This window comes from Ascidiella aspersa, chromosome 3 (assembly GCF_963924565.1).
Source record: "Ascidiella aspersa chromosome 3, kaAscAspe10.2, whole genome shotgun sequence".
NCBI lineage: Eukaryota > Metazoa > Chordata > Ascidiacea > Phlebobranchia > Ascidiidae > Ascidiella > Ascidiella aspersa.
Window position 1 is genome coordinate 29,993,070 of NC_139449.1, and position 16,402 is coordinate 30,009,471.

The window sequence follows — 16,402 nt, forward strand, 5'->3', positions numbered from 1 at the left end:
GGAGCATTCGCGTATATGATGTTTCGATTTGCAATGCTCCGGATTAAACTTTCACCTAACAACTGTTGTTTTCTTACGCTTTAGACATGTATTTAACATATTAAATAAATGCAAAAAATCCTATTAAATAAATGCAAATTGTACTAAATCAAGTGAGGCACACTGCTCGTTATTTTTCGTAAGGTGTATTATTAAAATATACGTCTAACATTTGGTTGTATTAGTTACTATAACAAATCTAGCTTTTCATTATAGATTAAAAATATCTTCAGTAAAGACTGCATGGTGACACGCTTGTTTAATAAAAAAATCAATGCGTTGTCGCAAAACGTAGCTTTTTAAACGTTTTTAGTTAAAATCCATGAGTTAGGTTCAATCGAAAGAATACTTTTATGATTGTAACTATATAGGTAACGAACAATCTATCTACACATACTAATCTATGTAATCGATATCAATTTAGGATACAAGAACGTTTTTAAAAAACACTACCGCCGTTTAAATTAGTGTTTGTCAACCTTTCTTGGCCAAGAACCTTATTAGGTTTTTAAAAATCCCTCCAGTATCACCGGAGCCGCTTCGTGTCGCATAGGAATTCGTTTTTTGCAAATACAATCGCTAATGGATGCTGTCATTAAAATATTGAACCGAGTTCATGAAAATATCATGATTTATTCCTGGGTTTCCTGCAACCATCAATCCTACTGCGGAGAACAGATCAGTTTTCGATGGGCTATAAGTATATTTTTTTATTATTAGCTATTTACACCCTAATTGTGATTTTCGAGAAGCCCTATTGTGACATTCAATGACGCATTTTCGTATAAAGTGAACAGGGGTTGGGGTCACAATTTATATAGAGGCCGTGGTTGGTTGAGGACCACTGCTATACTCAGTATCGTCACTAATAACCAAAGTGCCTAAGAAATTTTTTCTCCTTGTTGCCATCCCCATCCATAGAAAAAGTTCCTAGGTCATTTCGCATTCGCATGTTCAAAAAATGACCTAGGCACTTTTTCTATGGATGGGTATGGTAACAAGAAGTGACTTAAGCAAAAAATCTAAAAATGACTTAGGTACTTTTGTTATTAATGTTGACGATATTATTGTTAACAAGAGATCTGTGCTTGGCGTTAATTTAATATCTGTAGGATTGAAGAAATGTACAAGACTATCCTCAAGTCTCCCTCACCAACTAATGCATTAAATGTTGCCTTGTCCAAGCCTACCCTCGCTGAAAACACTTTGTTAAAGTGTAAGTAGTGTTGGTCAAACATTACCATACAGCCTAAGTGCATAATGTACACCTAAATTCATCTGCAGGACCTTGCAAAAACATCCACCTGTTTCTAATTGCGTTCGGAAATACATACAGCGAGGACGCCTGCCTGTCGTTCGTTCTCAAACCAATCACTCAACGAGTTAGCTTTATTGGCGTCCCATCGGCGCGGTTGCCTGTGCAAAAGTTGGGCAAATAGGCGGGCGCATTAGCCAACGTGTTACCCTTGCAAAAACGCAGCGAACCGGCTTCAAATGGGAACAGACACGAGCGCAATGGCACGGAAAAGGGTCGAAAAACACGCATAAAAGCATTTATAAAAAAATAACGCTTTCCGCAATTTAGATTTACTCATAAAGACAAACAATCACGGTATCATTTCGCGCGAATATGACGTCATCACACGGCAAATGCTCGGTCGTAAGGTGAACGAAAACACAGTTCAGTGTGTGTGTAAGTGAACGAAAAGGTGCATTGATCGGGCGAGGTGCTATGACCACCGAACTAGGATAGATTGCCAGTAAAAAAGATGAATTTTCTCGGAGCAAGGTAGCAGGGTTTAACAGCCAATGAAATATAGTGTTTAAAATGACACGTAGAAATATAAGGAAAACGCGCTTGTTGCGAATTTTTACAATATGTTTTTATGAAGCAATTTCCTATTGTACATTTCCTATTTCTATACACGTTGCACGATAGGCTGAGCATACCTGTTTGCATTAAAAAATGTTATTTAGATATTAAAAGCAACTAAAAAAATTAGTTTAAAGAGGTTTAATTAACCAATGTAGAGTCAGAAAAAACACTTTTCAAAAATGTTTTACACTTCTAAAATTACGCGAAAATGCTTGCAATAAATAGCGATAAAAGGTTTCACCAAAATTTCAAGGTTATACAGCTAATCTTTGTACTACGGACATGGTCGTATCACTGAAGATAGGAAACAGCAAAGTAAACCATTACGCTACTATCTATATACGAAACGCATAAGCTGGTGACAAAACACCCTATATATATGGTCGCCACAGTTGAATAAAAGCATACATGTGCAGAAAATTTCCTACAAAGCAGCAAAAATACAAGCAAGCTATGAAGTGATCTAAGGTCCTCGGAATTTCAGCGCGCGCCTATAAAAAGGACTTTAAAACTTCTGCTTGTGGAATATAAGGCAGGGAAACGCGTCTCTGAAGAAGCGGGCACGAAATATTTGCTCCCTACTACCACCACTAGCCAACATCGCACAAAAATGCTTGCCGTTTGGTGGCGATGTGAAGTAATCGTTAGTACCAACCTTTAGCTTCCAAAGTTTGTCTGTGAGGTATTCTATTTACGTTGAGCGAACATATATTATTAATGACTTAGAGATAGCAACTTATTATTAGCATTCCACCGAAATTATTTGCGCGTACTCAAGTCGAAAATTCATATAAAAAATTAAGCCAAGAGAACGGTTTGCATTCGAATTGACTCGAAAGAGAGAAAAAAGTACGATGATTACTGATTAGTCTAAAATGCGCTTGTAAACGGTAAGCGTTGTGTCACATACATTGTCGTCATAACCAGGCAAGCTGTTCGGACAATAGAGGACCATTGGCGCTACAGTTCAGCAAAAGACGAAAAAACATAATAGCACGCATTGTGTGTCATAGGCAAAAAGAGGTGCCGTAATGATGTCCGATAATAAAGGACCAGAGTCTGTTCGATGTCTTTAAAAATAGTTATTTCCCATGTGGTAATCTAAGCAAGTAGGCACTTCTACGAAATAAAATTCATAGAGAAGTAAAAAAAATATCATACCGAAGGTAACTTAATTCATAAGGCGAAATAATACTTCACGAGTAAAGTTATTGTTAAGCAAGGTTGTCATAGCATTTAATTGCCTTAATTTATTTTACTGAGTGAAATTTACCTTGACAATGAGATATTTGAATCCAGAGTTTGAAGTAGAACATAAATTTTGTCCAGAGTTTGAAGTAGAACATAAAGTATGGAAATGAAGGACGAAATATAGGACATCCCTAAGGCTGTTGGTATAAACCAGTGCTCAAATTTTTTCCGTGGGCTCTTTATTTTTTCCATTGGTGCCTTTAACATTTATTATTAAATTTGGAGATCTCACAAATAGCAAATGCACTAAAGTTATTCGGTGAAGTGATTATATTGCTTTTATACCTTAACTAAACCTAAAGAGCGATTTTACAAAGGCCAGGATGCTGTACCATCCTAACAGCATTCAAAGATCTTCAGAAATAATCAAAATATACACAGTTTGACATTCACCGATACTTAAGCAATATGTATACCCATCGTAGACCTTTCGTCAATAATGTACCCTAGCATTGATTAAAAATCTACTAATGTATATAGTATAGCAGGTTGAAGAGCACTGGTCCAAACCACGCAAAACACAGCATCAGCGGTGGATGGTTGCACCGCGCAAAAAAAATGCCTCAACAAAAAGCACAAAAACACTCAAAGCAGTGAAAACCCCATCGAGCTGCGTTTACCGAGACAAGCAAAAAGTTGTCGCTCGGAATTCGACGAGCCGTCATAGGGGTTGGGGATCATGGGACCTGGGGCTGGGGCGTCAGAGCAGGAGCTGGATGAGACAGCAGGCCAGCAGGACCCCGACTATCATGATCTTGGTCCAGAAGCGACTTGACGTGACGTCACCAGCTGAAAACAGCGTGAGAGTTAGTTGACGTTGCGATTGGTGGCCGAGCGGCGATTAGGCTAATCCCGGCAATTTTCGGCGCGCCTATGAGACGTTACGAAAGTCGGGTGATTTGGAAGGACGTCTTTTCTCCCGGAGAATTATATGACTGTGGTCCCGGCATTTTTTTTTGTCGTTTGCCAATTACGTTTTTTTGGTAAATTTGGGGCATAAAAAGTCCTACCCCGGCTTGATGATAAATCGATTTTTTCGATGTTGGTACGAATTTCTTTAAATGGAGTTGTTTTTTGACGCGAGAATAAGCTATTTTTGTACCGCTTACCTGAAATTGTGATATTTAAAAAACGGAATGGAGTCAAACATACATCAGTGCGCGCATCATTTTCTCAGCGTATATTTCGTTTTAAAACTTAAACGGTTATTTGTCCCCTCTCAAGCGGTATTAAGTGCCTTCTTTAATCGCTAACATTTTCCAACGATCTGGAAATAATCTTTTTAATCCCTATAGGTATTCACAGTGGACAGTTTACAGTCTACATTTTCTCACATATGTGCAGACAGACGTGCCTTGGTATACTATAGAGCAGCGTTTCTCAACCGGTGCGCCGAAGGCTGCCAGGTGCGCCGCGAGCAAAAGGAAAAAATAAATTTAATATATAAAACATGTATTTTTACTTTTCTATTAGGCTTAGCTCATTGATTCCACAGTACTTTCAAGTAGAAAACACAAGAATACCTACAAAGCAGCAATATCTAAGTCAGATTATCCATTATACCAAATTACTAACACCACCGACATAATAACGCCAGATTCGCGTTAATGACCATGACAGATAAAGATTTAAAATAGTCTAGATAAGACCTAAACATGTTTTGCTCCAAAAATCGACAAAATCACGCCCAGGACTGTAGCGAAAGGTTATGGGATGATTGGGGGACACATGTTTGGCATTGGCCCTTTGCTGTCGACACTTGAGCGCCGCTGTTTTGGCCCCGGATTTTTTGCCTCTGTTTGGGCTTATAGGCGGTAGTTGGTGGTGTTAGCAATTGGGCTATGGTTAAAAATATTCGGGGAGTTGGTGTTAGTTATGGGTGGTGTTTGGGGTTAGATAAAAGGTTGTATTGGCCTTATTTTGGCCATTGAGGTCTGATTCCGATTTCGTCATTTTTACGCCTTATTCCTAACTGTCTTTTATTCCGAAGTTGACGTTGTTCTTATTTTGGTCTCAAGGCTGGAGTCTCTTTAAAGATATGCAACTATAAAGCCTATATAATATAAAATGGGAAGCAATTTAAGAGAAATACAGGTACACCTCAAAAATTTCGCAACGTTTCATAAATATCTCTAGGTGCGCCACCAAGTAAAAAAGGTTAAGAAACACTGCTATAGAGTATAGATGATAAGGGAATAGTAGACGCTCGCAGCAGCAGACCGATTGCATTTAAAAAATTGATTTCATTTGCCTAACAAAAATAATATTTCCAACACTTTTTCTATCTGGGCTCCGCTGCCTTGTACCGGAGATTTTAATCGCAGCGAACGAACCGGCTTCCAAAAAGAGTTGTATGTTTAAACTTTAAAGTATAAAGTGCAGTGTAGGTGGAGGCCTCTTAATCTATTCGAATATAAGTCAACAAACGCTAGAAAACTCCATTTCAACAACGGTGAAAGGTAAACACAAGGCAGCTTAAAAACACACAAAGGCCTTAGTTCACAATAAAAAAAGGAAAAGTCGTCACGACGTTCCGCTTTCATAGTTCAGTTTGTTTACAATCGTACTTACATTGCTCTTGTCTGTCGCGTAGGTAATGCTTGACGACCTGCTTGAAGTCGTACCTGGCAGGCCTGTAGCCCAGCTCGTCCATGGCCCTGTCCATCTTGTGGTAGTGTGTCATGCCCATCTTCAGCACCTTAAAGGCACAAAAAAGAGCGTTTGAAGGCCGTGTAAAATGTCTGTTATCGGACTCACATCGATACTCGATACAATGTTGGTAGTATCGGTACTTTTCCGAATCTAGGTTGGTACCCGATACTTAATTCATGATAGTAGCCACTGTTAGCGAGCAAATGCAGCCTTTTTATATTGATTTGTACATTTCAAGAAATGGTTGTAGCTATCGGTCGAATATAACTAAGTTTCGAAACGCAAAATTTTGTTTTAAAAGCCTGAATAGCACAAAGCTTATCTTTTTGAATGTCATGATTTTTTTGAATTACGATAGTAATGCCTGTGTTCCCGAAAGCCGTTTTTCCCAACATTTTGGGTATAAAAAAAAAGCTTTTCGAATGTATCCCTGTATATGCAGATAATTTTAGTATTTTAGTTTTATTCGAGCCAGAATTTGTAGTGCCTGTTTGTTGCCATGCTTGGGGCAAGTTTACAAAACAGACTTCTTCTCTACTGCCAATCTAAACTGCTTTGCCTCTCATCCATTTGCTACCTATTTTTCCCCTTTTTAGTGCCAAGAGGACAGAGTGGATAAAAGAAAGACGCTATTAAGCTTCCACGTGAGTGACCGCCTTAATAAGACCACTCGACTAGGAAAAGCGACGACGCTTTGTTGCCGGGGTAGCGAACCGGCGGCCACGCCCACAGTTGAAATCGCGGCGAACCAATTGCGAGCTCCGTTTTAGGGGCGTCGAGGCAACTTAACCAACTTAACCAACTTTACACTCGGTTCGGTCGACAAAGCATATTTTTTCGAATTAAAACGCGTTGGGACTGCATGTTGAATTATCCCGCGTCAAAACTCTTTTATAATTACAGAAAAATGGGAATATTCCCAAGATGAAACGTGCGTTTATGCTGATACCATTATCGCCAGTTTCCATATACTAAACCGAAATTTGCTTTTCGTTTGGAGTATATATGCGTTTGCTACTTGTTTAATGGCTGTGAATCAGTAATTATTTAAGAGTTTTGACTGAACAAAGCAACCACTCAACATATAGCTTATACTTCTCTAATAACAGCAATAATTAATCAGTATAACAATCAGAGATAAAATAGTTGCGGTTTTCAAATTTTCTTGGCGTGTAAAAAATGGTCGTGATAAGATTTACAGCGGGGGGCATGGAGGTCAAAGAAAAAACGGCTGCAATCTTGCGCAGTCAAACAAGGTCCAAGTGCGGATTTACCCCGACGACAATAACAAGGGGAGATTTAAGCAGAAAAGCGTGACGTCATTGAAAATCAGCGGGTCGGAATGGCGCAGGAGGAGGGGTCGCCGTTTCAAACCAGACGTGAAATATGTGGGAAAGTGGATTAAGGAAGAAATTACCTATGAAGGGCATGACGTCACATAAACGTGGACCAGTTTGAGCATTTTGAATTTTTTGCCAGTTTTTCAGCGTTGATTGTTTTTTTGGACGTCGATAACTTGAGTATTTGATCGTGATTCGTAAGTTATATGAAACGCAAACACGTGTTTGTTGTCGCCCGCTTTTGCATATCAAGAGTGAAGGGCCTAATATAACTTGAATTTCTACTATCCCTATTAATTGGTCAATACTGGAGCATAGGCCAAATTCTGCACACAGCAAAAAACGCTTTTTCTTTTTTTTTTGGTTAATCAGCAGTATGCCCACATTGGTCAAATCCATTATTTTAAAATATGCTTTATAAACCGACCAAGGGGAGTGCACAAAATATTTTTTAAATAGGGATATTGTGTTTTTCTAAACGTTCATGTATACTGCCCGAATAAACGCAAAACATTTTGCAAGTTTTGCGGAACCATTGGCGATAATAAACATTCAACGCTGAACAGATTTCCTGAAAAAATTAAGGCTACCCCATTGAATGGGCCGCCGTATTGACTGGCGCATGCAGCTTTTCGACTTTGATTGCTAATTTACCCCACACGACACTTGACCTAATTATACGGTATGATGCTGCTTTATATATTGAAATTGGTACCCAGGCGATATGTAGGCTGCTTAACAAAACAAAAAAACTTATGTAGTTTACATAACGGTTTTTCTTGTAATATAGCCATCACGGGACCTTTCAGTTTTAATGAAAATCGACCTACTTCCACTTTATAGAAATTTGGCCGCTTTATTTCGCGCCCTTGATATTTCTGTGACCAAATCAATAAACCTTGGCTCTTTGTGAGCCCATTGTCAAGATAATCGAACTTTTAAAAGAGCTTACAGACAGGCCGACCATTGAAGTAAGCACGTTAATAGGGCAGTTCGCGAATATCGGCGGCGTAGCTTTGGCGACGGTAAATGGTTAACGACCCTCGAACTGAAATAGCTCGGCGAAAAGGTAACGCGAATGGCCGTAAAAACGCCCAGGAACATATAGCCGGTCGGGAATCTCGCGAGGCTCACTGTGGCGCCGTCACCTTGCATAATTGATGATCAGTTGAGACACATAACGGCGCGGCGAAACAGTCACGGCTGGTGCACTTATGGCGCGTTTTGGCCGGCGCCCCTTGCAGACCGTCTGCGCGCATGCGTCACGCCTTCAGGGGGGCACAGAAGGGGGGGTCAAGATGTCACAATGAATAATGGATGCGGTATATCGCGTCGGGCTGTCTCGAGCGCGGCAGGACGCACAGAAACAAAATCCGACGTGATTGCGATCGCTAACGGCGGTTGTCTTGTTTTTTTTCCGTGGGGAAAAAGACAAAGGGGCGTGACTTAATAACGACTCAATGGCCCAACAAAAATTCACGCGATTCGACGGGTGGAATTTTGACGGATCACGTTCATGGTCCAATTGCATCCATTGCTACAAGATTTTTAACTCTGAAATTTTTCAAGTCGGAACTGACCCTTGACCAGTCGTTGGAAGAATTGACCCCGCTGATGTAGCTGAGCGAGTTAGGTCATTTTCGTGTCCTGTACGTTCAAGTGTGTCTTTTTGCTTTTTGAGAGGGTTGGACATCCAACAATTTAAATACATGTGTATTTCGGGGCGTTTGGAACGCTTTGCGATCTTTCTTTTAGAACCCAATGCACCAACCTATACTTCTGTTTCATGGACTTGTTAAATCACATCACTTTTCACATTCTACGACGAATTTGATATACATATATATTACTATATTTGTATTCAGTAGCATTAATTGTAAGATTACAGCTCTTTTTAAAGGCGGCAACAAAAATAGACTTTAACGTCTTTAGCAAACAAAAAACAAAGTCGGAGGGGCGTCGAATCTACATCTGCTCCCTGACAGCAAAATCGAACACGGGTGCTTGCGTCACACAGGACGCGCGACTCAATCAAAATATATAGTGAAATCGATGTGGCGCGCTTCGGGGGAGCATTAATTAAGCTTGAGGCTTTGTAAAATCGCCGTTTGATGAAGAAGTTGCAAAGGGAGGTTTAAGGCTGCCTGAATTATATCGATTAAGGCTTTTCGCGTGGTCTAGGCTTGGATAAACTTTAAATTGGCGTTTCTTAGGTAAGTGGCAGGTCTTAATGTGTACATGGCAGTGTTGTATTGACTTAAGTCATTGACTTGACTTAAGTGCACTTAAGTCACTGTTTTCAAATGACTTGACTTAAGTCTTTTGGCCAAATGACTTGACTTGGACACAAGTCATTTTGGCAAATAACTTGGGAGTAAATTAAGTGTTTTTTATTAGAATTTATCTCAAGTTTTACACATTAAACACTTTCATTGCTGTGTATTGCGTTTGTGTTATTTTTTAGTCAAATTGTTGCTTATAATCGGACCACTTTATCAATTTGATTAGTTTGACAGTTTACTTTTATGTCAGTGACACGACTTGAAATTGACTTGCTTTCATAATGACTTGACTGGGACTTGACTTAGGCAACCGATAACTCGGACTGGGACTTGACTTGTTATTTTTGCAAAAGACTTGACTGGGACTTAAGTCGTTTCAAAATGACTTGTTTACAACACTGGTACATGGACATATTTGCATTTTATTCTTTTTGGTCGAGTCGAATAGTTGAGTAAATCACAAGCACAAGTTATTCAAGATATATACGTGTTAGAAACAGAGTTTTCCATCCGAGTAGGCCGATTTATAAGTACAACATTTCGACATGATTCTTTCTTAAGTTTCACACGAGAGTATTGCGTATACGTTTTGAACTCCCCTTAAGATTTCCGATATATTTTCCCCGTGTGGTGGAAATCTATAAATAGCGCATCCGACGAGTACTGCCTATTAGATTGCTCAAAACACTTTCAAAAATCAATGCGGAAACGATTTAATGACTTTGTTAAATTGGTTTTATTGCTTTTTATTAAAGATGTAGTGCATACGGTGAATTATTATCGAAAAAAATGGCCTATTTTGGGGTAAACAAAGGTTTCAGCGCTTATTTGTCCCTCCATCATCGTTGTAATACAGTAAACGGCGATAAAACCAAAAAAGTTGCAGTAAAAAACGTTGATGAAATTTATAACGGCCATATAAAACACAAAGTGCAAAAAGCGATTTATTCTCAATTTCTTCGCAACATCGCACATGATTATTCACACAAAGACCTATGTGTTAGACGGAGTGCTTTAAAATGTTTCTATTAAGACCGGTTTTGAAAAAAGTTAATTTTAATATGTTCGCGACGATTGGAAGCAAAAATTCCCATTTGCTATACAATGTTCGAAATTATGTTTTGGTGGTCTACGAAAATCAGGGCACCGTAGCTTATTGCCTATTAAAGAATAATTGAGTGGTCAATGGTCATATAACACAATGTACTTAATAGCTTCCTGATCTTATATTCGTAAAACCACGTGTTATTAGATACATTACAAATGTCGCTTTATAGTAAGCACGGCTGTAACGCATCTATAGTAACGCGTCTATAGTAACGCGTCTATAGTAACGCGTCTAGTTATTCCACCTGAAAGGATTAGTTTCAAATAAAGTTCTACGTTCTTTTTGTTAAAGTTTGGCAACGGTGACCTAATAAATTGTAAGACACCGCAAATATTTCAACGAAAATAAAATAAAAAAGTGCTAACTTAATTTTCTGCGGTATATATACAATAATTCTAGTGCAATAGGCCACATATTAATAAACTGCTGGAAAATTTTCGAAGCGCAAATTTCTCAAAAACATTGGAATTTTTCTGGGCAATAATCGGAACTTGGTTTCGGCAGCCTGGCGATTGTTTGAGTGATGCGCGCGTGTACGACTTCCGCAATTTCAGTCGAATCCGGTTCCTTGCCCATAATTTGACCCGGCTTGACTCGACTTGAACGGCTAACTCAGTGGGCGAGCCTATTATTAGCGCCCGACAGCGTGTACTTAGTGGAGAAAAGCGGCATACTTGCGGCTCAACGAAATCCCGTTTTCACAAAGAGTATGTGGTTATTTCTTTGTCGCAAATAAACCTACCTCTGTTCTGGTGGCCAGCGGTTCCAGCGTCATCCAGGGCTTCATCAGCTGGTAGACCAGCTCCATGAGGAATGCTGCAAGAAAACAACAGAGTAGGGTTTGACCTTGAGGGATTTATACCGTTGTAGTGTGCTGTCGATCACTGCTGCGTTAATACGTACATTGGGCAAAGCTCAAGCTTCTAAAGCCAGAGTAAAACCCGTCGAGGCTTTACATTTCAGGGATATACATATTGCTTTCGGCAAAGAAAGAGTTTGATCTAATATAGTGTATTGCCTTTTTTTGAGTGTTTTGCTATTGGCAACGTTCTAATTATTTTCACTTGAAATTTGATGTTCCTTGAAACAGGCGTCTGACTCTGCTTTATTTCGTTTGTTTTTCTAATTTCTAATTTTACTTGAAAAAATATAAACAAAGTTTAAGCATGACAGATACCAGAACGACTGAATGGCGACCCTGATATGTCGAAAAAATCAAGGGAAAATATTTATCGTTGCTTTGCGGTTGCTAACAAATGTGTATCTTAATATATCACCGGTGCATTGAAATCAAATTATTGATCACAAGTTTAGTTTAGGCCCACGTAAAATCCATGTTCGTTATACTTGAAAATACTGCACAAAACCTGGGATTGACTGCGCCACGTTTAAGTCGTTCAAGTGGCTACTACACCTTCGCTGATATTATACACCACATGGCAAAACAAGAAACAACATACACATGCACTCATGCAGTCTTGCACAATTACATGCATGAGGAAGGAACAACGCTGGGGGAATAAAATATACATCTTATCGGTTCTTGGAGAGACTTGATCTCGGTCACCATTACGATGAATCTCCTAAAATGTCTCGGAAACAACAATTGCAAACCTCAAAAAAAAAAAACGCTGGACAAAAAGCCGTGATGCAAATCTAAAATTTTCTAAATTTAAGGCCGCTTATACGTTACATCGCGACTAAATAGTTATGTTTATTTACAAAGACGCAGCACTCACGGTGCCACTGCGACCGTCCACATCAACCTTAAGCCAAAAGCTTGGAGGTTTACGGGATAAACCGTTTGTCAACGACGTCACATTTACGCAAATGCGGCGCAAATGACGTCGGTTCATCGGATTTAAGTGGGAAAAATGCGAAAATTGCGGGAGTGTTTACCTAACATATACTGTCGCTCCATCAAGTGTCGTGTCGTTTGGTATTTTTTAATGGAACTTTAAAATGTTTTATAAAATAATATTATTGTTATACTTGTTTGCAATTGGAACCTATGTATCTAAAACATATTTGTTAATACTGTTGGTTTTTGAGGATTTTTTCTTTTTAAAAATGTAGGCCATTTTCATTGTCGTAAGTTTACAATTTGGTGTTTGCTAAGTTTAAAAATCGTAAAAAAGTCTGTTGTCGCATATACCTTAAAAGCTAATCTTGAGCTCTATATTTAGTGTGGGTTAAGTATTTCTAAACTGACGCCGAAAGAAGGGTAAATATCAAGCAAATACTTAAAGTCTCTGTTTTCTGTAGAACGCGTTATCAGTGCTTATCCTATATAAGTATGTCAGGGTATCGATTTCAATATTATCAGAAAGCGCATACAGAAGTATTCCACTTCACGCACTACAAAAGAAGGACAACTACAGCGAGGTCACTTACCGGCGTAATAGACCACGAGGTAGTGGATCTTGAATATCGGCTGTTGGTGGCCAAGAGCGGATATCTGCGAACGACGGGAAAATTTACGATTAAACTTATGTGCACTTGAAAACGAGAAGAAATAACAGTACATGTGTATATGGCTGCTTTCGTGTAAACAGGTAGTAACAAGTTGTTATTAACAATTAAGGGGAACAGACGATAAAACCTACAAAGCAACAATATCTAAAGCAGAATAATCTATAATACCATAGTATTAGGACGACATAATAAAGCCAAAGTCGCAGTAATGACCACGTCAGAATAAGATCTAAAATCGCCTAAATGCAACCTAGACCGGTTGGGATAAGTCCTAAGGTCTAAATAGAAAAAATAACACCGAAAACTAGGGGGAGAGGGTATGGGGAGAGTGGCGCGCTGTTAAGTTATCGGATTTTTTGCCCTAGTTTGGGGTGAAAGGCGGCTAACGGGTGAGTTTAAAAATTTGGTAAGTGTTTAAATCAGTGGTTCTCAACCTTTTTAGCTTACGGACCGGTTAAATTTTAAAACAAATTTGCAGATCGGTGGACCTTTAAAAATCAAAATCAACCCAAAATTTAATTACGACAAAAATATGCAACTTAAAAGCAAAGAATGAAAACTTTACTGTAATGAGCAATTTGCTGCTGTCTTTTTTATAACATACGTGTTATACGTGTTTCTATTAAAGTTTTTTTTTACATACAACTGGTCCTAAAGTTGACTTAAACCAGCCATTAACTCTATATTACGTCACAATGCTGCAAATTACGCAACTGGCGAAGTTCTAAATTCGATGCAACCCTTCAACATCCTCTATTTTGCAATTTGAGTTAGAAAATTCTAATATATTTGGCTTAAATTATTAGGTGAATTAGTGATGACGTTAGGGGTGGGGTAACAGAAAAAGGTTAAAAGAATTGGCCTTATTCTGGTAATTTAGCTCTTATTCAGACGGGTTTAGGTTTTATTTTGATTTACACGTTATTACGACTATTGGGTATTATCCCTATTTAATTCTTATACCGAATTCTGTTTTTATCGACGTTAATTTTGTTTTAATTTCGGTCTTATGGCGGGATAACCTAATTAGTACGAATTGCACCACACAAAAGACGGGCCCTGAAAGTGATTTTTAAATATATCGCAAACATAATAAAACAAATTAGCACACACTAATATTTTGGAAATGACGTAAGTTACAAGGGGCTTTTAAGTGGATGTTACGTCACAAAGTAGCAAGTTGTTCATTGGGCAGCATTTTTAATTAGATATCACGTGACACGGCTGATTTTTAAATAGAAAAATACCCAATAATGGTGAAGTCACTTGCCTGTACATAAACATTAATTGGGGTCGTCGTTTGGTGCTTCGCTCAGAACTTTGACAAAATTGTGATTCGGTCGACATTGAATTGTCAAGCGGGTCGCATATTTCTCTCCCCTCGTATACTTTATATGAACCAATTATAAGGGGATTTAACAATGAAACGAGACATCGTGCCTTTTTCAATATCACACTAAAAACCTCTGTCGGGACAAAGACGGCTTGACTATTGCTACCCCGACGTTTTGCAGTGCAAAATGCCCAAATATGCGATCTAGAGTTTCGAGTGCCATTGATCTCTAGGCACTGAAGTACACACGCAAAGTGGGGATCCTTTATGCGGCGGCAACTTTGTAAAAAAAAGTGAAACTAAAAAAAACGAGGGTATAGGCACTCACCAGGGGCTTGAGGAACTCGAAGAACTTGACGGGCTCGTTGTCCGATATGAAGTAACACTTGCCGGCCTGTGGGAGATAAATAAAGCATATTTAGGAATGTGGGACCGAATCAATTGAAATGTGGGAGTGAATGCCGGGAGCTTTTTTGGCGGCGCAACAGACATATCAGTCAAGTTGGAATTAGGGCTGGTTTGTTGGGGGCAATTATAGACGCAGCTGAGAAACCTATTTTTGCGGGACAACAGGAATATAGGCCTTGCTGTTGTTTGCAAAAAGTTATAATTGCCCCTTTCATTAAAAACCACACTGTTTTGTTCAACAGTAGAACTAGTCTATACGAATTGGGAAAATAATTTATTCTCCAATATTGCAAATAACACTTTTTTTTTTATATTATGACTAAATTAAATTTCTATAATTTGTGACCACCAAAGATCTACTGCTGACTATCAGTTTTTCACTTTGCATTTCATTTTTAAGTAAAACCTCGATATACCCGGCGTCCTGCGGTTACTGCTCTATACTCGCTTCTCGTTACCCATTCAATCTATATAATTGTAATTGATATTCCAAATGGGAAATACTACTTTATACGTGCTTTCAGGTTCGTCGGAAACACTGAGACTTCAAAATTAAAAACTCCAAAAAATAATATAAAACGCAAAAAGTAGCAGAATGTTAGTCCAACTCCTGCTGGTTTACATAACATAACTACAAGGAACATGTAACTGTATATAGTCAAACTTATGAGGATCAGTCTAAGCTTAAACGACGTGGATTTACACCTGTCCTTCAATTACCCACTTCGTAATTATCCAGCCGAGGTATGGTTGAAAAACACTAAATTCAATGGTAGCGAATTTTTTTTATAAAATTAAAAGAGTGTCACAGACTTGCAAATTTGAAATGCTCTGGTTCAAGCGACAGTAACCGCAGGTAAACCAGGGTGAGAAGGCTATAATTGTAACAACCAGCCAAAAGGCCGGGGAGTAGATATATGCCTAGCAATGAGGTATGTACTCACTGCGACCGAATTGCGCGCGGGCGACAGAGCGAGTACGGCGAGTAGATGCGCTTGGATGAGATTGTTGACGTGGACCCAGTCGACAGTTGCGTCGCCAATGGTGGCAACTATCAGGTTCATTTCGATGATCGCCTGCGCAGCAATAAAAACACACTTTTAGCGATCGAAAATATGCAATTTAGAGCTGGACTGTATAACTGCTTTTAAAGTATAATGGTTAGAGGTGGTTTTTGAATGTTTAAAAAATATCACAGCCTACACATAAGTTGGCAACATTATGTTACCTTTTTAACAACAGACGGTAGTACAGTATAGGCCAAAGGGAATCCCAAAACAAATATAGATTTAGGTAACATTAAACTAACGTTTCACAATATGCATGTATATTTGCAAAATATATATCTATTTTTACATGTTATAATACTTTGTAGTCTTCATGGGAACTTTTAACGTCCTCATAAATAAACAAAAAATATTTATGGCTTTTTAAGACGATAAACGTTTTATTGTCGCTTTTTGTCCCATCCGACTGAAAGTGACCTTAATTATTCAACGAGAATCTTAAATTCGAAATGTTCCCACACAGTGTTACCCACTTGTTACACGAGCTAATTGTTTTAACGGCTTTAGCATTTCAATTTAATTTGTTTAGTTTTGGCCATTAACATGCGGGTCGTAGAAATGGAACATATGG

The 16,402-nt window shown here is 38.7% G+C and overlaps 1 protein-coding gene across 1 annotated transcript in view; it reads right to left on the reverse strand.

Moving 5' to 3' along the window:
• Positions 1 to 1,410: 1,410 nt before the first annotated feature.
• LOC146161497 (short-chain dehydrogenase/reductase family 42E member 1-like) overlaps positions 1,411 to 16,402 on the reverse strand; it is a 29,067-nt gene continuing 14,075 nt past the window's right edge. The window contains exons 8-13 of the mRNA XM_083383807.1: positions 15,709 to 15,840; positions 14,685 to 14,750; positions 12,943 to 13,006; positions 11,291 to 11,364; positions 5,738 to 5,864; positions 1,411 to 3,955 (exon numbers count right to left, since the gene is read on the reverse strand). Coding sequence (XP_083239933.1) covers positions 3,867 to 3,955; positions 5,738 to 5,864; positions 11,291 to 11,364; positions 12,943 to 13,006; positions 14,685 to 14,750; positions 15,709 to 15,840 — 552 coding nt within the window. The 3' untranslated portion in view covers positions 1,411 to 3,866. The remainder of the gene's footprint in view (positions 3,956 to 5,737; positions 5,865 to 11,290; positions 11,365 to 12,942; positions 13,007 to 14,684; positions 14,751 to 15,708; positions 15,841 to 16,402) is intronic.